At 37.1% G+C, this 26,676-nt stretch overlaps 1 protein-coding gene across 2 annotated transcripts in view; it reads left to right on the forward strand.

Moving 5' to 3' along the window:
- The window catches only part of LOC126077737 (sodium channel protein type 2 subunit alpha), a 96,466-nt gene that overhangs the window by 61,997 nt on the left and 7,793 nt on the right, over nt 1-26,676 (forward strand). For both annotated transcript variants that reach the window (XM_049887345.1, XM_049887344.1), the window contains exons 17-22: nt 7,503-7,623; nt 18,280-18,434; nt 20,059-20,232; nt 21,861-21,983; nt 23,999-24,280; nt 26,093-26,146. In XM_049887345.1, the coding sequence (XP_049743302.1) occupies nt 7,503-7,623; nt 18,280-18,434; nt 20,059-20,232; nt 21,861-21,983; nt 23,999-24,280; nt 26,093-26,146 (909 nt within the window). The remainder of the gene's footprint in view (nt 1-7,502; nt 7,624-18,279; nt 18,435-20,058; nt 20,233-21,860; nt 21,984-23,998; nt 24,281-26,092; nt 26,147-26,676) is intronic.

Genomic DNA, 26,676 nt, shown 5'->3' on the forward strand with positions numbered 1-26,676 from the left:
TAATTCATTTTAAGAAATTTGAATCGATGTTATCAGAAAAAAGCTTTACAAATCAAATTTCTTGCCTAAATCTCAGGATATTGTTTAAAGTAAACCTTTTTGTTCATGAAATATTTCAATGTATATTTAGCTCTACCCTGCATAATAGAATTAGGAATATAACTTGAATTAATGCTGAAGCTCATGATCATGAAAAATGGAAACCACAAGCATTATCTTGAGCCAACAATGCTTAGTTATGTATCTAGTCTACAAAATGTTTTTAAAGCAGAAGAGTCTGGGTTTGCTTATGAATCGTGAAAGAAATTTTTTAGTGAACATGGCAGAATGAAGTGTAAAAGACCCAAGTCTAGGGACTGACCCAGAATGACTTTCAACAAGACGATTAAAACCACATTTTCTCCACTAAAATAGACACTATATTGGCTGATGTTTAAGGATTAATGTGAGGCTTATATTCTTTTTTATTTGTAATCCAAGTACCGTAAGTGTTTTGTGTTGTTGTTAGTTGCTGTTGGGTTGATTCACTTACCAGGAGTGTAAAGGTATTTAAGTAACCTAGATGACAGGTAGACTTTGTGCTGTCCCACTTCAGGAGGAAGAATGAGGAAGGATGAAATCGCCGCTTCTTAAAGAGATTCTATTTTCCACTGGGCCTATAGATTCATGCACACAGAGCAGAAGGAGGGGCAACACTGTCAAAAATTTTCAGTAATAGTTTCCCTGACTCCAGGGTTAAACTCCAATTTACTTCATAGATTCCTCTCATTTCTGAATTAATGGGAGCCTGGTTTTGACATTGCACTCCTGATTATAAGATATATTGCTCATTGTTTACACAACTCAGAATCTTGAAGATTTGTGTTACTCTCCACGTGAGGGAGAATATTATTTGCATTCCATTGAATGTGAGAGGGAAGTATCAGATATGAGGCATTAGAAGTGGTTAATGATAGAATTAAAGAGTCTATGCATTAGTTCCCCCATGCATCTGTCAGTTTGTCATACTATGGGGGCTTGCATGTTGCTGTGATGCTGGAAGCTGTGCCACCAGTATTCAGATATCAGCAGGGTCACTCATATTGAACAGGCTTCAGCTTAGCTTCCAGACTAAGCTAGACTAGGAAGAAGAACCTGGCTGTCTACTTCTGAAAAAAATTAGCCAGTGAAAAGCTTATGAATAGCAGCAGAACATTGTCTAATATAGTGCCAGAAGATGAATCTCTCAGGTTGGAAGGCACTCAAAATATGACTGAGGAAGAGCTGCCTCCTCAAAGTAGAGTTGACCATAATGAGGTGGACGGAGTCAAGCTTTTGGGACCTTCATTTGCTCATGTGGCATGACTCAACATGAAAAAAAACACCTGCAAACATCCATTAATAATCAGAAAGTGGAATGTATGAAGTATGAATCTAGGAAAATTGGAAATCATCAAAAATGAAATGTAACACATAAATGTAGATATCCCAGGCATTAGTGAGGTGAAATGGAATGGTGTTGGCCATTTTGAATCAGACAGTCATATGATATACTATGCTGGGAATGACAGCTTGAAGAGGAATGGTGTTGCATGCACTGTCAAAATCCTACAAGGACTACCAGTTAATACAACTGTTATTCAACTTTACACACCAACCACTAAGGCCAAAGATAAATTGAAGACGTTTACCAACTTCTGCAGTCTGAAATTGATCAAACATGCAGTCAAGATCCACTGGTAATTACTGGCAATTGGAATGCAAAGGTTGGAAACAAAGAAGAAGGATCAGTAGTTGGAAAACATGGCTGTGGCAAAAGAAATGATGTCAGAGATCGCATGATAGAATTTTGCAAGACCAACAACTTCATTGCAAATACCTTTTTTCAACAGCATAGGCAGTGACTATACACATGGACCTCGCTGGATGGAATACACAGGAATCACATTGACTCCATTTGTGGAATTAGATGATAGAAAAGCTCAATATCAGCAGTCAGAGCAAGGCCAGAGGCTGACTGCCAGCCGAACAGACATCATATGTGAGTTCAAGTTGAAGCTGAAGAAAATTAGAACAAGTCCACAAGAGCCAAAGCACAACCTTGAGTATATACCACCTGAATTTAAAGACCATCTCAAGAATAGATTTGATGCATTGAACACTAATGACCGGAGACCAGACAAGTTGTGCAATCACGTTAAGGATATCATACGGAAAGAAAGCAAGAGGTCATTAAAAAGATAGGAAAGAAAGAAAAGACCAAAATGGACATCAGAAGAGACTCCGAAACTTGCTCTTGAATGTAGAGTAGCTAAAGTGAGTAGGAGAAATGATGATGTAAAAGATCTGAACAGAAGATTTCAAAGGGTAGCTTAGGAAGACAAAGTATTATAATTGTAAAGTATTATAAAAGATGTGGAGTTAGAAAACCAAAAGGGAAGAACATGCTCAGCATTTCTCAAGCTAAAAGAAGAAAAAATTCAAGCATCGAATTGCAATAGAGAAGGATTCTATGAGCAAAATATTGAACAGCAGGAAGAATTGAAGGAAGATGGAAGGAATACAGAGTCACCAAAGGGAATTAGTCAGTGCTCAACATTTCAGTAAGTAGCATATGATCAAGAACCAATGGTACTGGAGGAAGATGTCCAAGCTGCGCTGAAGACGTTGGCAAAAAAAAAAAACAATGCTCTAGGAATTGAGGGAACACCACTTGAAGTATTTCAACAAATGGATGTAGCGCTGGAAGTGCTCACTCATCTATGCCAAGAAATTTGGAAGACAGCTACTTGGCCAGCCAACTGAGATTGACATTTATGCCTAGTCCAAAGAAAAGTGATCCAGCTGAATGCAGAAATTATTAAACAATATCATTAATATTAAAAAAAAAAATGCAAGTAAAATCTTGCTGACGATCATTCAAAAGTGGTTGCAGCTGGACGTCGACAAAGAACAGCCAGAAATTCAAGCTGAATTCAGAAGAGGACATGGAGGAAGGGATATCATTGCTGATGATAGATCCTGGCTGAAAGCAGAGAATACCAGAAAGATATTTAACTGTGTCTTATTGACTATGCAAAGGTATTCGATTGTGTGTATCACAACAAATTATGGATAACATTGAAGAAGAATGAGAATTCCAGAACACTTAATTGCATTCATAAGGAACCTGTACATAGTTCAAGAGGCAGTCCTTTGAACACAACAAGGGGATACTTTGTGGTTTAAAGTCAGAAAAGGTGTGTGTCAGGGTTGTATCATTTCACCATACTTATTCAGTCTCTATGCTGAGCAAATAATCTGAGAAACTAGACTATATGAAGAAAAACATGGTATCAGGATTGGAGGAAGACTCATTAACAACCTTTGATATGCAAATAACACAACCTTCCTTGCTGAAAATAAAGAGGACTTGAAGCACTTACGGATGAAGATCAAAGACCACAGTCTTCAGGACGGATTACACCCAAACATAAAGAAAACAAAAATCCTCACAACTGAATTAATAAGCAACATCATGGTAACGGAGACGAGAATGAAGTTATCAAGGACTTCTTTTTACTTTTGATTTACAATTGATACCCACAGAAGCAGCAGTCAAGAAATCAAAGGACGCATTGCATTGGGCAAATCTGCTGCAAAAGATCTCTTTAAAGTGTTAAAAAGCAAAGATGTCACCTTGAAGACTTAGGTGTGCCTGACCCAAGTCATAGTATTTTCAGTTGCCTCATATGCATGTGAAAGCTGGACAATAAATAAGGAAGACAGAAGAATTGATGCCTTTGAATTCTGGTGTTGGCGAAGAATATTGAATATACCATGGACTACCAAGAGAATGAAAAATCTGTCTTGAAAGAAGTATAGCCAGAATGCTTCTTAGAAGCAATAATGGCAGATTTCATCTTATATACTTTGGAAATGTTATTTGGGGGGACCAGTCCCTGGAGAAGGACTCATGCTTGGTAAAGTAGAGGGTCAGGGAAAAAGAGCAAGACCCCCAAGGAGATGGATTTACACAGTGGCCACAACAATGGGCTGAAGTATAACAACGATTGTGAGGATGGCAAAGGACCAGGCAGTGTTTTTGTTCTGTTGTACATAGGGTTGCTATGAGTCGGAATCCATTCGACAGCACCTAACAACAACTTGTATTGGTTGTTCGTTAATTTATTAAACCCAACAGGCATTTATTAAATACAAACATTGGCGATAAAGCTAGGGATACAAAGATGGCAAAAGCATGATCTTTGCATCAAAAAATCAAGTCTAGGGATACACATCTTCTAGACAAACAAAATACACTATATTGAATTTTTGAAAAATTAATAAGCTGACCTTTCAGTGGATAAATATGTGGCTTCAAGATAAAAAGTATGTATTAATTCTATATCAGTACTAAGTTATTTGTACTAAATAAAAGGGAACAATGTTAATTTTCCTATTTTTAATATTATTTCAATAAGAGAAAATATAGAAGTCTCTTTTATAAGTAGAATTTCTGTAGGTAAGACTTAAAAAACAAATTTTTTAAACTCTTAGATGAGTCTCATTTTCAAGTATGGCAAAGTCTGGATGACATTAAAACTTGGATCAAATTATTTGGCAAATTGTTACATTTCAACAATCTGCTTAAAAACAGATTACTTACCTAGTCATTCATTCATTTAATCAAGATTTAATGCTACGTGAAAAGCATATTGGAAATATAGAGTGTGCTTCTAAGTGTTGAATTATCCATACGACCTAAAATATGTGATTCCTGCCTCCTAAGATTTTACAAGCATGTTAGGGACACTAAAATTAATATGTCTGAAACAATAAATGAACATATAAACCCACGTTTTAACAAAAGTAAAAATGTACAACAAATCACAATAAAAATTTTGAACAATGTAGGGTGCATATTGTGAGTTGAAGATGGGTGGGGAAAATTAGAGTCCAGATTTGTCTGAAAAGCTTGATGAGGGGAAGGAAGCTTGATTGTTGCAAAAGATAGTGAAGAAAGGAATGGTCATCATGACCCCGTTCTTCTTAAAGTCAATGAAATGCTTAGCAATCCAGCTACCTGGAAGTAGGAGTCATAGTTGGTGTTGCAGGGATCCTTTGGGACCTTCTGAATGTTTTGAACCAAGAGTCCCAGGAATATGTTGTCTAGTGGCGTCTCCCAATTACTGTCAAAGTCACTAGTTACTGCCTTCATTCCGTTAAATAATTTATTCATTCATCCATTCATTATTTAAGCAGTATTTATTGAGCACCTACAACACACCTAGCACTGATTTAGGTGCTGAAACATACTCCAGTGCCAGCCTGTGTATGTTGTTAGGTGCCATTGAGCCGGTTCCGACTGATAGTGACCCTATAGGACAGAGTAGAACTGCCCCATAGGGTTTCCAAGGAGCAGCTGGTGGATTTGAACTGCCGACCTTTTGGTTAGCAGCTGAGCTTTCAACCACTGTGGCAACCAGGGCCCAGCCTGAGTATGTGGACCACCCTAAATATGGATCCTCATTTTTTTTCCCTTGGACCCACCCCCTGCTCCTTCCCCATTCTGTTTGCAGTGTGAGCCTTTTTCCTAAAAGGAATGTTTTTCATCTTCTATTGTGGGCTGTCTATGGTTATATCAGAGTGATGAAGTTTCCGTTTTTCTGATTATCTGTTGTTTCAACATTCTGCAAATGGCAAGATTAGTATTTTCAGGTGGTGGTGTAGTGGTTAAGAACTATGGCTGCTAATCGAAAGGTCGGCAGTTCAAATCCACCAGGCACTCCCTGGAAACCCAATGGGGCAGTTCTACTCTGTCCTATAGGGTTGCTATGATTCGGAATCAACTCGAAGGCAACGGGTTTGGTGTTTTGTTTTTGTTCTCTATAACAGCATCATGATAATTAGATGGATTGGAATAAGAGGATAATTTAGTCATTTTTTAGTCAGTTACATGCATATAAATACAGCTATACTTGTCTAAGAGTCTAACCCAAAGACAAAGAACAGGAAATTAGAAAACATCTAAAAAATTAGAATATTTGTAATAAATCTTTTTACTTTGATATTTCATTTTAGGATAAAATGTATTCGAATTTTAATGACAAAAATATTATGATTGTCTGTGTAGTATTATGATATACCTAATGTGTAGACAGAGAAATCAACAATCTTCAAACATCTTATATGGTCTTTAACTATTTTAGAAAAATAAAAAAAATAGTCCTGAAACTAGTTCTGTGAAGGCAGACGTATCTGATATTTTTGCTTCTATCATTGGTATTGTTAGATTACATGAGGTAAAAGCATTTTCAATCTCATATATTTCACAGAAAAATATTTTTACTTTATCAGCACCGCTACAAGTAAATATTTTATATAGATTATTGCCCTAAAATAAAGGCACCATCTTCCTAGAGAAAAGCTTCTAACCCTAGTCCAAATATGAGTAGAATGATTCCCCTAGTGAGTAGAGCATCCATTTTATAGAAGTTCAACATACTCTAATGTGCATTTTAATCATGTGCTTACTTCATCCCCTCTATACAATAGCTGTTTTCAGCTCAGCCATTTCCCGATGTTATGCATTAATGGTAATAACATTGTAACAGGTCCAAGAATGCTGTGGCCCAAACTACTCTGATTTTGTGTGGCACTCACACCTGGCCCTGCATCATTTCTACAGCATTTTAAGACTGGGATCCCTTCATTTATTCTGATCCCAAGAATGATCTGACCTGGCTAGAGTTTATTGCATTTCAAGATTTAAGGAAGTTTCTCTCTATTACATTTTTCTTTTGGTGATATTTGATTTAAGCTAAAGGAAAACAAAACAACAGGCAAAGATTCATTTCTGTCTGTACTAACAGGACAGGCAAGAGTGCCAAGTAACAAGTAGTTTCCAAATGCACAGTGAAACAAAGGAGTGCATTGGCCAAAGAGAATGCAAACTATCAGCTCTTGCTATAAAGCTAACAATGTGCTGCTCTTTCCGGAATTAGAAAACTACAGAAGATATTTAATAACAACTGGTAGTACATGTTTTCATGTCAATGAAAAGTGGATAAGTTTAGACTGTTGCTGTTTATGTGCATTGATCAAATCTTTTCTGCATTTGACATGAAAATACACTTGAGCAGCTTTCGTTGGTTGGGTCACAATTTTAGAATAAAACGAGCTCTACCATTTGCAAACTAACATACAAAAGTAAGAGCACAGAGGATCATATGATTCTGGCAGCTTATGCAAGTTTTCTGCAGGATTTTATTTCAGAACCTCTATACGTGGGCTTAAAAAATTATTTAAGTCGTTAGCACTACATTCAAAGAAAAAAAAAATATATATATATACTGTTTTGCTGTATCTAATCTTGTGACCCGCCACCTCTACCAAAGCGGATTGGCATTACATTTATTCTTAAATTACAGATCAAGGAAATGCATACAGAAGACATGGGGGCACACCTAATGAATTTTTCTATTATAGATTAAAGAAAATTTTTAAAAGTGTTTCTGTGGGGTTGATTTTCTGATTTACAGAAGCTAAATGCAACTAGTTCATCTGAAGGCAGCACAGTTGATATAGGAGCTCCTGCTGAGGGAGAACAACCTGAGGCTGAACCCGAAGAATCCCTGGAACCTGAAGCCTGTTTTACAGAAGGTGAGTGAAGGAATGCCTATGTGGTCGTTAGGCTTCTCTTGTCGAGCCATCTGTCGTTCCATCTCGCTCTCATTTATGTAACACACACATGCACACATATATATCTAACAACTGTTTACTCATTTGCTTATTTGTTTTGCTTTTTCAATATCAAAACAAAGGCAATTTCATAATAGGATTAAGACCAAGACCATCATGCAGTGCACTGTGGGCCCTATGTTTCAAATGGGTCCACATTCAAAACAATGCCTCATTTTGCTTTAACACTTCTTATTGCAATAAAATCACAATAATGATAGGGCTCATAGAAAAAAAAGGCAATTTTCAAAAGGTAAGATTTAATTTACATAATTCCAAAAACCAAACCCATTTCCATTGAGTCAATTCTGATTCATAGCGACCCTATAGGAAAAGTTAATGCTGCTCCATAGGGTTTCCAAGGAGTGGCTGGTGGATTTGAACAGCTGACCTTTTGGCTAACAGTCAAACACTTAACCACTATGCCATCAGGGTTCCAATTAGATTGCTCTTATTTTTGAGGATCCTATTTAACTCTAAGAAATGCTGCAGTCTGACTTCTCTGTGGCCTTCTAGAATACCTAACAGAAAAAAAGGACAAATTATACCTATTCCTCTTAGCTTAAGGAAGGAAGGGAGAGAGAGAGAAGGAAAATCAAAGAAATAATTTACTGTTTTGTCAGATTATAATGGATAATAATTGATAAATATATATTTAAAACTGCCTGGGCAACAGTTATCTGTACCTGTAAACGTTGAATTTTTTTACTTGTTCTGAATGAGGGTAATAGATAAGAGATCATGAAAGACCAAAATACACTATGAGTTGAGTTACATAATAGGAGATAACATGCATTGGAATAATCTCAAAGAATTTTCTGAAGATAAAGTTGTACTATTTGAGGTAAAAATAAGTTATCTATTGTAACATTAATACTGTGTATCAAACCACTCAAGATCTCTTAGCATATAATAAAAAATACTATTTTTGCTCACAAGTCCATGGCAGGCTAGGTGATTTTGCTGATCGTGGCTGGGCTCTCTCACATGTCTGAGGCCTCACATGAGACGACTGGGCTGCTGCAGCTCCGTTCCACACTTGTCTCCTCCTCCAGTACACTAGCCTACACTTGTAAAAAAAAAAAACAAAAAACTTGTAGCCATGGTGAAATCAAAGGAGCAAGAAAGGAAGCCTATATACCAAGAACCTGTCAAGCTTCCACTTTTGTCACGTTTGCTCCTATTTAGTTCATAAAAGCAAAGTCACCGGGGCAATCCAGATTCAGTGTGGGAGGTTGGTACTGATGACACAGAGAGGCATAAAAAATAGGTGCAATACCATTGTTGTCGTTGCTGGGTGCTGTTGAGTTGATTCTGACTCATAATGACCCCATACGACAGTAGAACTGCTCCATAGGGTTTTCTTGGCTGTAATCTTTACAGTAGCAGATGGTCACGTCTTTCTCCCACAAAGCTGCTGGGTTGGTTCGAACTGCCAGCCTTTCAGTTAGCAGCTGAGGGCTCACCTGTTATGCCACCAGGGCTCCTTAGTGCAATACTACAAGGTATAAATTATCTTTACTTCTTATATAAATCATGGGGTCCTTGAGTGGTATAAATAATTAACATGCTCAACAGCTAACTGAAAGGTTGAAGGATTTACTCCACCCAGAGGTGCCTGGGAAGAAAGGCCTAGTGAACTACTTTCAAAAAATCAGTTATTGGGGCGGAGCCAAGATGGCGGACTAGGCAGACGCTACCTCGGATCCCTCTTACAACAAAGACACAGAAAAACAAGTGAATCGATCACATACATAACAATCTACGAACCCTGAACAACAAACACAGATTTAGAGACGGAGAACGAACTAATACGGGGAAGCAGCAATTGTTTCCAGAGCCTGGAGCCAGCGTACCAGTCAGGTACGGCACAAGCACAGAGAGCTGCTCCACCCCCCTGAACTAATCCCGGGAGGGAGACCAGCCGGTTCCGCGGGCGGCGTGGGACGCAGCCAGTAGAAGTCCCCAGGAGGCAGTGACTGGTCTTGGAATGGGGAGAGCAGCGTCCCAGCCAGGGAACCATCCCGCCAGGATTTGGACTGGACGCAGGTACGGCATAAACACGGAGAGCTGCTCCACCCCCCTGAACTAACCCCGGGAAGGGGCCCAGCCGGGTCGCGCGGGCGGCGTGGGACGCAGCCGATAGGAGAAGTCCCCGGGAGACAGCGACTGGTATTGGAGTGGGGAGAACAGCGTCCCAGCCGGGACACTCGGTCACGGCACAAGCACGGGGAGCTGTTCTACCCATCTGAACTAACCCCGGGAGGGGGCCCACCTGGTTCGCGGGGGCGGCAAGGCCACACGGCTGGAGGGACGAGAAGTCCCCGCGAGGCAGCGACTGATTTTGGAGTCGAGAGTGCACCGTCCCAGTAGGGGAGCCTTGACGCTGGGCGTGGGGCTGGAAGCGGAGGATCTGACCGTGACTCCAGCGGGCCAGACCCCCCGGGGGCAATCTCCACACAGCCAGCACACATAGGCGACGCACCCACGGGAATCTCAGATATAATAGTCATTCCAAGCAAGACAAGCAACTCTGGCTATATTCTGAGGTGCTACTCTCCTATCTCTCTGTTCCCTCCCCCACCCTCCCCAGGCGGCTTCATTAACATCCGAATAGCCTGAGCCAGAGCGAGAACTCTGATAGGGGTCTGACTGCATTTTTTTTAGCGGATTTTCTGGAAAAACTAGTTTCCTAGTGATGGCTCGGAGACAACAATCCATATCAAACCACTTAAAGAAGCAGACCATGACAGCTTCTCCAACCCCCCAAACAAAAGAATCAAAATCTTTCCCAAATGAAGATACAGTCCTGGAATTATCAGATACAGAATATAAAAAACTAATTTACAGAATGCTTAAAGATATCACAAATGAAATTAGGATAACTGCAGAAAAAGCCAAGGAACACACCGATAAAACTGTTGAAGAACTCAAAAGGATTATTCAAGAACATAGTGGAAAAATTAATAAGTTGCAAGAATCCATAGAGAGACAACATGTAGAAATCCAAAAGATTAACAATAAAATTACAGAATTAGACAACGCAATAGGAAGTCAGAGGAGCAGACTCAAGTAATTAGAATGCAGACTGGGACATCTGGAGGACCACGGAATCAACACCAACACAGCCGAAAAAAAATCAGATAAAAGAATTAAAAAAAATGAAGAAACCCTAAGAATTATGTGGGACTCTATCAAGAAGGATAACCTGCGGATGATTGGAGTCCCAGAACAGGGAGGGGGGACAGAAAACACAGAGAAAATAGTTGAAGAACTCCTGACAGAAAACTTCCCTGACATCATGAAAGACGAAAGGATATCTATCCAAGACGCTCATCGAACCCCATTTAAGATTGATCCAAAAAGAAAAACACCAAGACATATTATCATCAAACTCACCAAAACCAAAGATAAACAGAAAATTTTAAAAGCAGCCAGGGAGAAAAGAAAAGTTTCCTTCAAGGGAGAATCAATAAGAATAAGTTCAGACTACTCAGCAGAAACCATGCAGGCAAGAAGGGAATGGGACGACATATACAGAACACTGAAGGAGAAAAACTGCCAGCCAAGGATCATATATCCAGCAAAACTCTCTCTGAAATATGAAGGTGAAATTAAGATATTTACAGACAAACACAAGTTTAGAGAATTTGCAAAAACCAAACCAAAGCTACAAGAAATACTAAAGGATATTGTTTGGTCAGAGAACCAATAATATCAGATATCAGCACAACACAAGGTCACAAAACAGAACGTCCTGATATCAACTCAAATAGGGAAATCACAAAAACAAACAAATTAAGATTAATTAAAAAAAAAATACACATAACAGGGAATCATGGAAGTCAATAGGTAAAAGATCACAATAATCAAAAAGAGGGACTAAATACAGGAGGCATTGAACTGCCATATGGAGAGTGATACAAGGCGATATAGAAAAATACAAGTTAGGTTTTTACTTAAAAAAATAGGGGTAAATAATAAGGTAACCACAAAAAGGTATAACAACTCTATAACTCAAGATAAAAGCCAAGAAAAACGTAACGACTCAACTAACATAAAGTCAAACACTATGAAAATGAGGATCTCACAATTTACTAAGAAAAACGCCTCAGCACAAAAAAGTATGTGGAAAAATGAAATTGTCAACAACACACATAAAAAGGCATCAAAATGACAGCACTAAAAACTTATTTATCTGTAATTAAATGGACTAAATGCACCAATAAAGAGACAGAGAGTCACAGACTGGATAAAGAAACACGATCCATCTATATGCTGCCTACAAGAGACACACCTTAGACTTAGAGACACAAACAAACTAAAACTCAAAGGATGGAAAAAAGTATATCAAGCAAACAATAAGCAAAAAAGAAGAGGAGTAGCAATATTAATTTCTGACAAAATAGACTTTAGACTTAAATCCACCACAAAGGATAAAGAAGGACACTATATAATGATAAAAGGGACAATTAATCAGGAAGACATAACCATATTAAATATTTATGCACCCAATGACAGGGCTGCAAGATACATAAATCAAATTTTAACAGAATTGAAAAGTGAGATAGATACCTTCACAATTATAGTAGGAGACTTCAACACACCACTTTCAGAGAAGGACAGGACATCCAGTAAGAAGCTCAATAGAGACACGGAAGATCTAATTACAACAATCAACCAACTTGACCTCATTGACTTATACAGAACTCTCGACCCAACTGCTGCAAAATATACTTTTTTTTCTAGTGCACATGGAACATTCTCTAGAATAGACCACATATTAGGTCATAAAACAAACCTTTGCAGAGTCCAAAACATCGAAATATTACAAAGCATCTTCTCAGACCACAAGGCAATAAAACTAGAGATCAATAACAGAAAAACTAGGGAAAAGAAATCAAATACTTGGAAAATGAACAATACCCTCCTGAAAAAAGACTGGGTTATAGAAGACATCAAGGAGGGAATAAGGAAATTCATAGAAAGCAACGAGAATGAAAATACTTCCTATCAAAACCTCTGGGACACAGCAAAAGCAGTGCTCAGAGGCCAATTTATATCGATAAATGCACACATACAAAAAGAAGAAAGAGCCAAAATCAGAGAACTGTCCCTACAACTTGAACAAATAGAAAGTGAGCAACAAAAGAACCCATCAGGCACCAGAAGAAAACAAATGATAAAAATTAGAGCTGAACTAAATGAATTAGAGAACAGAAAAACAATTGAAAGAATTAACAAAGCCAAAAGCTGGTTCTTTGAAAAAATTAACAAAATTGATAAACCATTGGCTAGACTGACTAAAGAAATACAGGAAAGGAAACAAATAACCCGAATAAGAAACGAGAAGGACCACATCACAACAGAACCAAATGAAATTAAAAGAATCATTTCAGATTATTATGAAAAATTGTACTCTAACAAATTTGCAAACCTAGGAGAAATGGATGAATTCCTGGAAAAACACTACCTACGTAAACTAACACATTCAGAAGTAGAACAACTAAATAGACCCATAACAAAAAAAGAGATTGAAACGGTAATCAAAAAACTCCCAACAAAAAAAAAGCCCTGGCCCGGACGGCTTCATTGCAGAGTTCTACCAAACTTTCAGAGAAGAGTTAACACCACTACTACTGAAGGCATTTCAAAGCATAGAAAATGACGGAATACTACCCAACTCATTCTATGAAGCCACCATCTCTCTGATACCAAAACCAGGTAAAGACATTACAAAAAAAGAAAATTATAGACCTATATCCCTCATGAACATTGATGCAAAAATCCTCAACAAAATTCTAGCCAATAGAATCCAACAACACATCAAAAAAATAATTCACCCTGATCAAGTGGGATTTATACCAGGTATGCAAGGCTGGTTTAATATCAGAAAAACCATTAATGTAATCCATCACATAAATAAAACAAAAGACAAAAACCACATGATCTTATCAATTGATGCAGAAAAGGCATTTGACAAAGTCCAACACCCATTTATGATAAAAACTTTTACCAAAATAGGAATTGAAGGAAAATTCCTCAACATAATAAAGGGCATCTATGCAAAGCCAACAGCCAACATCACTCTAAATGGAGAGAACCTGAAAGCATTTCCCTTGAGAACGGGAACCAGACAAGGATGCCCTTTATCACCGCTCTTATTCAACATCGTGCTAGAAGTCCTAGCCAGGGCAATTAGGCTAGACAAAGAAATAAAAGGTATCCGGATTGGCAAGGAAGAAGTAAAGTTATCACTATTTGCAGATGACATGATTATATACACAGAAAACCCTAAGGAATCCTCCAGAAAACTACTGAAACTAATAGAAGAGTTTGGCAGAGTCTCAGGTTATAAAATAAACATACAAAAATCACTTGGATTCCTCTACATCAACAAAAAGAACACCGAAGAGGAAACAACCAAATCAATACCATTCACAGTAGCCCCCAAGAAGATAAGATACTTAGGAATAAATCTTACCAAGGATGTAAAAGACCTATACAAAGAAAACTACAAAGCTCTACTACAAGAAATTCAAAAGGACGTACTTAAGTGGAAAAACATACCTTGCTCATGGATAGGAAGACTTAACATAGTAAAAATGTCTATTCTACCAAAAGCCATCTATACATTTAACGCACTTCCCATCCAAATTCCAATGTCATATTTTAAGGGGATAGAAAAACAAATAACCAATTTCATATGGAAGGGAAAGAAGCCCCGGATAAGCAAAGCAATACTGAAAAAGAAGAAGAAAGTGGGAGGCCTCACTTTACCTGACTTCAGAACCTATTATACAGCCACAGTAGTCAAAACAGCCTGGTACTGGTACAACAACAGGCACATAGACCAATGGAACAGAATTGAGAACCCAGACATAGATCCATCCACGTATGAGCAGCTGATATTTGACAAAGGACCACTGTCAATTAATTGGGGAAAAGATAGCCTTTTTAACAAATGGTGCTGGCATAACTGGATATCCATTTGCAAAAAAATGAAACAGGACCCATACCTCACACCATGCAGAAAAACTAACTCCAAGTGGATCAAAGACCTAAACATAAAGACTAAAACGATAAAGATCATGGAAGAAAAAATTGGGACAACCCTAGGAGACCTAATACAAGGTATAAACAGAACACAAAACATTACCAAAAATGATGAAGAGAAACCCGATAACTGGGAGCTCCTAAAAATCAAACACCTATGCTCATCTAAAGACTTCTCCAAAAGAGTAAAAAGACCACCTACAGATTGGGAAAGAATTTTCAGCTATGACATCTCCGACCAGCGCCTGATCTCTAAAATCTACATGATTCTGTCAAAACTCAACCACAAAAAGACAACCCAAACAAGAAGTGGGCAAAGGATATGAACACACATTTCACTAAAGAAGATATTCAGGCAGCCAACAGATACATGAGAAAATGCTCTCGATCATTAGTCATTAGAGAAATGCAGATTTAAACTACGATGAGATTCCATCTCACACCAGCAAGGCTGGCATTAATCCAAAAAACACAAAATAATAAATGTTGGAGAGGCTGCGGAGAGATTGGAACTCTCATACACTGCTGGTGGGAATGTCAAATGGTACAACCACTTTGGAAATCTATCTGGCGTTATCTTAAACAGTTAGAAATAGAACTACCACACAACCCAGAAATCCCACTCCTGGGAATATACCCTAGAGATACAAGAGCCTTCATACAAACAGATATATGCACACCCATGTTTATTGCAGCTCTGTTTACAATAGCAAAAAGTTGGAAGCAACCTAGGTGTCCATCAACGGATGAATGGGTAAATAAATTGTGGTATAGTCACACAATGGAATACTATGCATCGATAAAGAACAAGAGACGAATCTCTGAAACATTTCATAACGTGGAGGAACCTGGAAGGCATTATGCTGAGCGAAATTAGTCAGAGGCAAAAGGACAAATATTGTATAAGACCACTATTATAAGATCTTGAGAAATAGTAAACCTGAGAAGAACACATACTTTTGTGGTTACGAGGGGGGTGGGGGAGGTTTTTTTTATTGATTAATCAGTAGATAAGAACTGCTTTAGGTGAAGGGAAAGACAACACTCAATACATGGAAGGTCAGCTCAAATGGACTGGACCAAAAGCAAAGAAGTTTCCAGGATAAAATGAATGCTTCAAAGGTCAGCGGAGCAAGGGCGGGGGTCTGGGGAACATGGTTTGCGGGGACTTCTAAGTCAATTGGCAAAATAATTCTATTATGAAATCATTCTGCATCCCACTTTGAAATGTGGTGTCTGGGGTCTTAAATGCTAACAAGCGGCCATCTAAGATGCATCAATTGGTCTCAACCCACCTGGAGCAAAGAAAAATGAAGAACACCAAGGCCACACGACAACTAAGAGCCCAAGAGACAGAAAGGGCCACATGAACCAGAGACCTACACCATCCTGAGACCAGAAGAACTAGTTGGTGCCCGGCCACAATCGATGACTGCCCTGACAGGGAGCACAGCAGAGAACCCCTGAGGGAGCAGGAGATCAGTGGGATACAGACCCCAAATTCTCATAAAAAGACCAGACTAAATGGTCTGACCGCGACTAGAGGAATCCCGGCGGCCATGCTCCCCAGACCTTCTGTTGGCACAGGACAGGAACCATCCCCGAAGACAACTCATCAGACATGAAAGGGACTGGTCAGCGGATGGGAGAGTGACGTTGATGAAGAGTGAGCTAATTATATCAGGTGGACACTTGAGATTGTGTTGGCAACTCTTGTCTGGAGAGGGGATGGGAGGATAGAGAGAGAGGGAAGCCGGCAAAATTGTCAAGAAAGGAGAGACTGAAAGGGCTGACTCAAGAGGGGAAGAGCAATTGGGAGTAGGGAGTGAGATGTATGTAAACTTATATGTGACAGACTGATTGGATTTGTAAACGTTCACTTGAAGCTTAATAAAAGTTATTAAAAAAAAAATCAGTTATTGAAAACCCTATGGAGCACAGTTCTACTTGACATACACGGGATCATCATGAGTTGGAGCTAACTTGACGGCAACTGATTTTACTGGAATCTAAGTCACTATTACAGGTACAGAAATGTTTCTTTAAAATACCAGGAATCACTTCATTTTTTAATCATCTTTTTAATTAAGAGCTGTTTAATAATTTATACTCTGTCTTGGCCCCAAATCCATTGCCAAATAGTCATTGCTTATATAGAAGTTGACTTTTAATAATAATAGTGGCCTCAAATTGTTAGTATAGATGCTATTTGAATACAGCTAATTCTAAAAATATTTTATTTGGGTGATGCAAGTGTACATTAAGAACATTAAAGCTTTTTTAATTTAAACTTTAAATTATTTTTACATATGCAATCATGCAGATGTTAGAAAAGACAATCGATGTTAATAGATTCTTCCAAAGTTATCAGAGAAGATTATGTTGCATACACCTATTGATTTTGGACTTAAATACACTGGTGAAAACATATTTTTATATTGTTAGGTTTTAAATAATTTTGGAGAGAGAGCTATTTGTTTGGCATAAGCGATGAGGAAAGCCACTTTTTTTACTATCTCCTAATGTTCTACATACATTTCAGTGCAGTTACTTCATTACATTTGTTATGTAAAATATTCAAGGGGTATATCACAAAAATAAATTTATGTGGTATTAGTTATTACTCTTGTCAAGACAACTTATTTTTTGGGTCAAAATATTTGCATAATAATTATAGTAATATCAACTTTTGACAGTTGTTTCTTTGAAAGTTTTAAAAAATACTTAGTATGAAATATCACCAACATAATCTTATAGACATTAATAGTATATACAGATACTGACTAACCATCTTTAACAATTTGAATATTTTTGTCGTACTTGCTTCAGACTTTTTATTTAAGAATGAAGAGACTCCTTTTATTCCCCTTCCTTATCCCATTTCCTCCTCTCTCTCCCAGAGATAAACCACTGTCTCAAATTTGGCATTCATTATTCCCACTAACAAATGCCATTTTTTTTGTTAAACAATGCTTTAACATCTCATATACTTCTTTAGAAAAAAACTAAATTTTGTTCCATTTAATTTAAGCAAACTAATCCGTGAAAAAGAGGAAGACCCTCAACAAGATAGATTGACACAGTGGCTGCAACATTGGGCCCAAACATAGCAATGATTGTGAGGGTGGTGTGGGACTGGGCACTATTTAGTTCTGTAGTACACAGGGTCGCTCTAAGTCGGAACCGACTCAAGGGCACCTAACAACATATTTGAGTGGTTAGGATGAAAGTATCAACTTTGGTGATGATTTTGTATTTAACTTCCTGTTTTTCTATTTTCTCCTATATTATATCTTTATAATGTAATATAACTATTATAATAATCCCATAAAATAAAAAATAGTATTTGTGGAATGAATTATTTTGAAACTGTATAGATGATTTTCATTTTTGTGAGAACATACTATCTTTAAAAACAAACTTATTTACAGTATATTTGGGAATATAGATGCATCTCCCACCAACACAAATGTACATAATCAAAGAGTGATTTTCTTCTTTGTTTACTCACACATATTTTAGACTGTGTACGGAAGTTCAAGTGTTGTCAGATAAGCATAGAAGAAGGCAAAGGGAAACTCTGGTGGAACGTGAGAAAAACTTGCTATAAGATAGTGGAGCACAATTGGTTCGAAACCTTCATCGTCTTCATGATTCTGCTCAGCAGTGGGGCGCTGGTAGGTGATGGGTGACTCCTCTCCTTTTCCTTTTACCTGAAGCCCTTTACCTTTCCCCTCATGAACCTCATAACTACTCTTTTGTAAAATAAGGTGTTTGTGGGAATGAGAGACAATATGTTTGATATGTTTAGCACAGAGTGAGAGGCTCAATAAATTGCAACTTTTATTTCTCTGGAGTAGGCCTCAGATCATCTCAAACTCAGATCATTATTGTTTCTTGTAATATTTAAGGAAGGATATTTCTGACTTTTAGTCTTCAGAGGCAATTCCTATTACGAATGACTATGTAAGCATGATATGAAATTATCGGCTAAATATCATAACATAAGCTCCATACTGCTGGGAACTCATCTGTCGTGTTCACATCAATTTGCTAATACCAGCCATAGCTAATTGCAAATAGTAGGCACCTGCCTAAGTTAGTGTCTACTAACTTAATTATGGACTAGTAGAAAAGTGAAAGCATTACAAACTTAGTTTATGTCTAATTTGTTTCAACTGAATGGTCAATTCAGTTAAAATACTCATTAATTATAATGAAAATGGTGTGACCCATCTCCCCGTTTGGTGACACAAATGTGGTTGTATTTTGTTTATTTTCAGTTAGTCACTCTAGAGTTTGGGGAGTTAATTTCATTAGGAGAATTATGAAATAGTATCTGGAGGCTCTAAGGCCACTTCTGATTTAACTAAGACTCAAAAAAAAAAAAAAATTTTTTTTTTTTTTCTGCATCCTGCCTTGTACATATCCAATGAGGGTCAGCCCTGTGTATTAATGTCAACTAGAAAGGGAGTTGTGAAGCCTCGTAAGTGACTACCACCTTGCTGCAATAGATGATCTTAGTCAAAACTCACCAGAGCACATCACTATGCTGGCTTCTGAGGGGATTCCAGCTTCAGCAGCAAGCTGAGCTAGAACATAAGCCCTGGTCACAAGCCCAGGTGCCCTTTTTCTCCGAAAGAGAAAATTTTCCTTTGTTCTCGATCTATGCCACCAGGTAATGCTGATAGTTTCCTAAAAGGGGATCACATTAGATAAGGTCCAGGGGCTCCTGCAAATGAATTCCCCTACCCTTTCCCCAAGAGCTCTGCATAATGATGATAGAGGGAGCTTCCAGAAGTATGTACACACACACACCCAGAGTGAGAGAAGGAGAGAGAGGTAGAGCAAGGAAAGTCAGAGAAGTAGAGAGGGAGGGAGACAGAGAGAGAAGGAAGATTATCCTTTCCGTACACTGAGGGGCCTACTAGCCTGGCCTTTGCATTACTAGGATACATTCCAGTGACTATGCTCAACAAAGCAGATTTATCCCCTGATGACTTTCTGTCTCCTGCTCCAGAGAAAAGCAGCTGGCAGCCTCTCAAAAATTTTAAGTAATTTGGGGAACCTGATACTAAAGTTTAAAAATCATGCACATCAATTGGTTGACTGAAATAAATGCCCGGTAAAAACTCATTTATGTCCAGGTAACTATGAAGTAAAAGGCAGCTATGGGAAACACTAAGCCATCCAGCCTTAGACACCTGAGAAGAGGTTTGCATCTTTTTTTTTTTTTTCAAATAAGACATCAGTTTGAAACCACTCATGGCAAAGAAATTCAAAGAATTTTTTCACTTACAGGCCTTTGAAGATATATATATTGAACAGCGAAAAACCATTAAGACGATGTTAGAATATGCCGACAAAGTTTTCACTTATATATTCATTCTGGAAATGCTTCTGAAGTGGGTTGCGTACGGTTTTCAAATGTATTTTACCAATGCCTGGTGCTGGCTAGATTTCCTGATTGTCGATGTGAGTATTCTGCAGCTCCTCGTTTCATTCCATTAGCATAGCACGGTGCCTGGCACATAGTAGGTGCTCAGTAAATACTGTATGGGCCCAAATATCAATGATGTTTTCCATTTTCCCAAAGAGAAGATGCCCCCCAATTTTTTTTGAAATTTAAATATGTACATTTTCATAGATGAAGCAGTCAGATGCCATGTTGTTATACTTATCAGTTTAGTTTCATGTTAAAATATAAAATCCCAAGTTATATAAAATAATATATTAATTTAGAAGTTTTGTTTTTTTCCACTTTCACATCTCACAAAATAACTGTATTTAAATTCTTCACAGGCATCTTTGACATTATTATCTTTGTTGTCACTAGAGTCTGTTGATAAGGGTCTGTAATGCTGATGGATTATTAATTACAGGGAAATTTGCAAGGGCAAAAAGTATGAGACATGATAATAGAAGAACATTGGCTATGAACCAATTATTTTAAAGTTTTATTAAACTACATTCACGTTGAAATAGAGCAAGATCTCTCTACCAAATAAGAATACTAACTTAAGTTCAATAAAGTTGGCTCCTCCAAAGTAACAATCGTTATCCAGGTTATTTTCACATGCTGGAAAATTATAAAACCGCATTTATAAAATAATTCAGAGGTTTTACTAATTCAGATTGTGCGTGCATAATTTAGTTTAAATAGGTTGTTTTGGTTTAACAAATTTATTTGTGCTTTACTTGTTTTTCTTAGAAAATATGATTTTCAAGTAACCATTAACAACATACTTTTAAAAGCTATATTGCACATCTATTTTCATTCATCTTTTTTTGAAATTCAGTTGAACTTTAGGCGAAAATAACTTTTCTTACCATACAGTTTTAATGAGTTTATTTATTTTCAAAGGAAATTGGACATTTCTTGCCACTTCTAACAGTTTTTCTTTTCCTTTTTAGCTGAAACTTTTTTTTATCATCAACTGCGTTAGTCATCTATATAAGTGACTTTGTTTTGGCAATTTCTAATTAATTATACTAATATTTCAAATTTTCTTTTTTTAGTTCACTTTTTCATTTGATCTAATCCACGTTTTTTTGCCATTCTCAGGAGATTTTCAAAAAGCAAAGTCACTGTTTAGAGGCCCAAATCTCTCTGAATGTGTTTGTGTTCAGATTAACCAGTGGTTTTCATAATTTTCTTGTGTACCATGTTTTAACTTTCCTCTCATGTCTGCTAAATAATATAAGAAATGATAAAGTTACAGAGATCTGTAGATGAAGATTGTGTTTCTGTGTTAGCTTTATTGCTTTACTTTTAATTTTAAAAAAATACTGTAAATAATCTCAAAAAGAGAACACATATAGCTTCCCCCTTTCCTAAGTTTATGGCAATAGCTCTCAAAGTGTGATCCTCAGACCAGTAACATTGGCCTAACCTGGAAACTTGTTAGAAAAAAAAATCTCAGGTCTCTACCGAGACCTGCTGAATCAGACGCAGCCAGTTATGTGTGTTTTTAACAAGCCCTCCAGGTAATTCTGTTGCTCACTAAATTTTTAGAACTACAGGTCTATTGCATAGAGCAAGGTTGAACTGTGTAGACATTTTTTTCTGGAAATAACAAAACTGTGTTTCTTTTTCTGTATAGGTTTCATTGGTGAGCTTAACAGCAAATGCCTTGGGTTACTCAGAACTTGGTGCCATCAAATCCCTGAGAACACTACGAGCTCTGCGGCCACTGAGAGCCTTATCCCGGTTTGAAGGAATGAGGGTAAGTCCAAATGCTTTAGAATGCTGAAATTATAATCAAAAGCAGACTGGCAGTTTTCACCTTAGAAATGACAAATCCATAGAGAATTTGTAAGTGTCCTCTACATTCATACTGATGTATCCAATCAATCAATAATATTTATCAGATGTCTATAATAGTTGGCACTGTTGGAGAGATTCACTGAATATAATGCCTGAGTGATTGTTGCTAATTAACTAGATTTTCACTCAGTGGGAAGTCTCTGTCATGCTGTGGAGGCTGTGGATCTGAATCAAGATTAGTTCTGTTAATTCCATTTATAAATGTGCGGGAAATATCATTCACTGTAATTTAAAACTACCAAACCATTCTTCATTGCTTCTTCACTGCTCCATATGATATGTTTTTAGACTTTTTCAAGCCTGAATCCAGCCTTTTAGCTTTCAAACTCAGGCTGAGGTAGCTAAAAAGTAGGTCAACTGTGGAAGTCTAGCAATCATTTAGAGAGGTGGCACAAAGGAACAGGGAAGAATTTTTACTGACATTTGTCATCCCCTGGGGCACAAAACCTGAGCTCACAATGCCTTCACCAGCAAGGAAATTATGATGCCCTATCTTTTTTTTTTTTTATCTTGGTGGCTTTGTATGTTCAAAAAAGAACTTTTAGAAAATGATATTTCTTGTGGTATTTGAAAATAGTTACTTGGGACTTTCTCTGGATATTGGAAACACAAGCCAGAAATGCATGGTGTGTGTTTAAGTGTCTGTGTACATAGAAAGAAATTGTTAGCTGGTAGATTCTTTTTGCTTTACCTATTTGAAATCATCCTTATAGCAGTAGGTTTGTTAAACAAAAGGTATCAAACTTTCAGTACTAGAATAGTTTTCATATTTAATGTAAGATATTTATCCACATATGTTTATATATGTATGTATGTATTTTTATATTCCTGTATATACCATAAAGGATTTGAGGACAGTTTATGCATATATTTCTTACATTTTACATGCCTTTTCCTTTAGAGTGGAGCCCTGGTGGTGTAGCTCCTTTATAATGGAGCTCAGCTGGAACGAAAAGGTTGGCACTTCAAATCCACCAGTCACTCCTTGGAAACCCTATGGGGCAGTTCTACTCTGTCCTGTTGGGTCACTAGGAGTCGGAATCAACTTGATGGCACTTAACAACAACAATTCCTTTACAATGTTTTTATCTTATGTGGTTTAGGTATATGTGTATATTTGGCTAAGTATTTATTTCAGGAATGAGTAATTTAAGAAATGTACTGAAAAGGATTCCTTAAAATGCCTTGCTTAGTTGAGAAAGCCACAAATATCAAAGCTATCAGGCAAAACCCTTGGAATCAAGTTGTAACGGTACATGAAAATATAGCCAGTCATAAGCAATCTTATGATTATTGTAGTCTCTCATTTTAGAATTTTATTCTGAAAGAGATTTCACAGATTAGGATTCTTAGAGTCAGGAAAGTTAAATAACTTCTGAAAGGTAGGCAGCTCATAAATGCCTCTGTATATAGGGTGACCCTACAGCACATTTGCCTGGTTTACACTTCTGAGTCCTGGTTTACACTTCTGAGAAGAATTATTATTAGTGTTCCCTTTCACTCTGAAAATTATTCCACAAGTGTTCTCTTTTACTCTCAAGTGTTGGAGAGTAAGTTTATAGTTTGCATGATTTAAAAAAATGTGATGTTACTTCTATGATCATATCAAAATTTATATCCTTATTCTTTGCATTTGTAATTAGTTCCACTGTTTGATGAAAATTTGCTGTGTATATCCTTAATCCTTAAGAAAACATTATATAAGTATAAAATTAATTTATACGCTTCTAAATTATTTTAAAATTCTCAGTTGGCTCTATTAGGATTTAATCTGTACTGAATATTCACCTTGAAGAACAGATATATTTTCTATCATCGATACTGTTCTTTTTACATTCTTTAAAAATAGGTTTAAAAAAAGGTAGGTATTTGTTATTCTCTTCCACTTATTTTTCTTTCTCATTTCTTTGCCAGGTTGTTGTAAATGCTCTTTTAGGAGCCATTCCATCTATAATGAATGTACTTCTGGTTTGTCTCATCTTTTGGCTAATATTCAGTATTATGGGAGTGAATCTCTTTGCTGGCAAATTTTACCATTGTATTAACTATACCACTGGAGAGATGTTTGATGTAAGCGTGGTCAACAACTACAGTGAATGTAAAGCCCTTATAGAGAGCAATCAAACTGCCAGGTGGAAAAATGTGAAAGTAAACTTCGATAACGTGGGACTTGGTTACCTTTCTCTGCTTCAAGTAGTAAGTAGCCACTTTATTATTCTCTGGGATATATTATTAAAACGAGTCCAAAATTCTTCTTGCTCATTATTTGCAAAGATTTACCTTTGTCAGTAACTGAACTCGCCTTACCAGAAAAGCTCCCGTTTCTGCCCAGGAGCAGAAAACAATAAATTTGCTAGATCATAGTAAATTATTTACTTCTGCTTTATGCTTGAATCTATTTTTGTTATCTGTTTGGTCAAATTCAGATTCCTCCCTCCTCTATTCTCCTTCCTTTCTCCCTAAGATGACTTATGTTTTCATGAATATTGTCCTGGAACCAGGGAGGCTCATTCGATCCCTGTGTGGGTACTACTTTTTCTGGCCACCATGGCCATGCGGTATGTCTTGCCTGGCCTTTGGATTTTATGTAGTGACATCTTATGATGTCCAAGGATTATGTCCAGCATCAATTCTACATTCTCCTTGATCCAACAGATAGCTCTTCAGATTTGCAAGTCTTCTGCCCCACTACTCCTTCCCCCTTAAGGGATTCAATAACTATTGGCTATTTTCCCAGCACAAGTTGGGGTTCTTGGACCCTGTGAGGCATTCCTTGGGTGCACCTACCTAGATCCTTCCTCAACCATTGCCAAACTATTTTTCTGAAACGTGTTAGAAAACAGGTCTCTTATACAAGGTTTATAGTCTCCCACAGGTAGCCCAGCACAAGCCTTTTTTTACTGGGATTTTTTTTTTTTTTTTTCTATCTAGCTTCCCATTGCCCTTCACCCCCGACCCTACTCTGAGTAAAGGAGAAGCAATAACCCTGGGGTGGGGTTGTGAGAAGAGAGAGTGGTAGATTTCTGTACTCCTGCTCAGGTATAGAGAGTATCTAAACTGTAGCCACCCATCCAATCTTCATCACCACCATTGCCCAAAACCCCCACTGTCACACCCCTGACCCTGATTCCCACACCAATTCCCATCTACCTGCTGGCTGAACACTCTCAGATAGGAAGATTGTTCTTTTGCAAATAAAAACCTTGCTATCAAGATTATGATGCCTGGTATAAATTTATAAAAATCAATCAGCTCCTCCACTGGCCCTGTTGTTAAGCCATATCAACACAGTTCCTTAGGGAATCCATGTAGACAGTTCCCAACAATATTTGAATAGTAGAAGAAAGGCAAAGTCTGTGGTGCTAAGGAACTGAAAAAAATATACAAGATAATTGCTTTCAGGATTACTAACCCCACACAATAGAAAACAAATGTTTAAAAGTGATGAATTGCTGTTGAATATAATGTTTGTTTTCTGATAAGGAAACTGCTTCTTCATGTAGAATAATTGCCTCAAAATAGCATGTTCAACAATATTAAGGAGGTTTTCAAGAACAAACCATTATCATTGGTGATTGGTGGTAACACAATTTATGTTTAGTCCCTTAGAGAAAAATAAATAAGTAGAAAATAAAGCATTAAGATCGAACAGTGCAGTATAATTTTCAACTTGTTTCACCCTGAAGCTACATATATGAAATTAATTAAATTGCATGTTACGTTCTTATAGGCACATCAAAGTAAAAAGTTGTTGATAATCGCTTTTATAGTAGTATGCTTTTTATAGTAAATTGCAATTTAAAGACATTTAACAATGTAATAGAAGAAAATAAAGTTGAAGTCTTTTCAACGCATATATTATAAAACATTGCCTAAAGAGTTTAAATATTAACCCCAAATTTTTTATATACCTGCATTGAATGAATATTGGTGAATTAATGTAGTACTTAATTTCTTTTCTAAAATCATAATTTTGGGGGAAAATAAACAATGTGGCTTTTTTTGCAGGCCACATTTAAGGGGTGGATGGATATCATGTATGCAGCTGTTGACTCACGAAATGTAAGTTTATTTGCAGAAAAAGTGTTTAATTTGATCATGTGAGTGTTTCCACACTATTATAATTAAGTGATACTGTCAGTAAAATAAAACTATGGACACTTACGGAATACCTCAACTTAACAAAAAATAAAATATTCAAGCTTACATGATTTCTTCCAAAATTTGATTAGAATGTTTTTATTTCCTCATTGAAAATCTTTTAACATCTTTTCTAGCACCTAGCATGGTACCTGGCACTGAAAAAATTCACTGAATGTATTTGCAAAATGAGACATTTCACTTTTGGCTTTGATCATTCCATTCATTTGTACAATAGATGTCCTTGTAGGCAATGTTCTTCACCTGTACACATTTCTTTCAGCTTTTGATATTTGTAATATTAAGGAGCTGATTAAAAGGGTGGGGACCAACCGGGCTGAAAACCAGCAAAAATCTTATTCGTGTCTCTTGGAGGTAAAATTATGTGGTCGAGTGAAGGGGCTCTCACAATTTACATAATATACATCTGTACCGTTGAAAATTTTTTTACA

The sequence above is a fragment of the Elephas maximus genome, chromosome 6 (genome assembly GCF_024166365.1).
Source record: "Elephas maximus indicus isolate mEleMax1 chromosome 6, mEleMax1 primary haplotype, whole genome shotgun sequence".
In the NCBI taxonomy this organism is placed as follows: Eukaryota; Metazoa; Chordata; class Mammalia; order Proboscidea; family Elephantidae; genus Elephas; species Elephas maximus.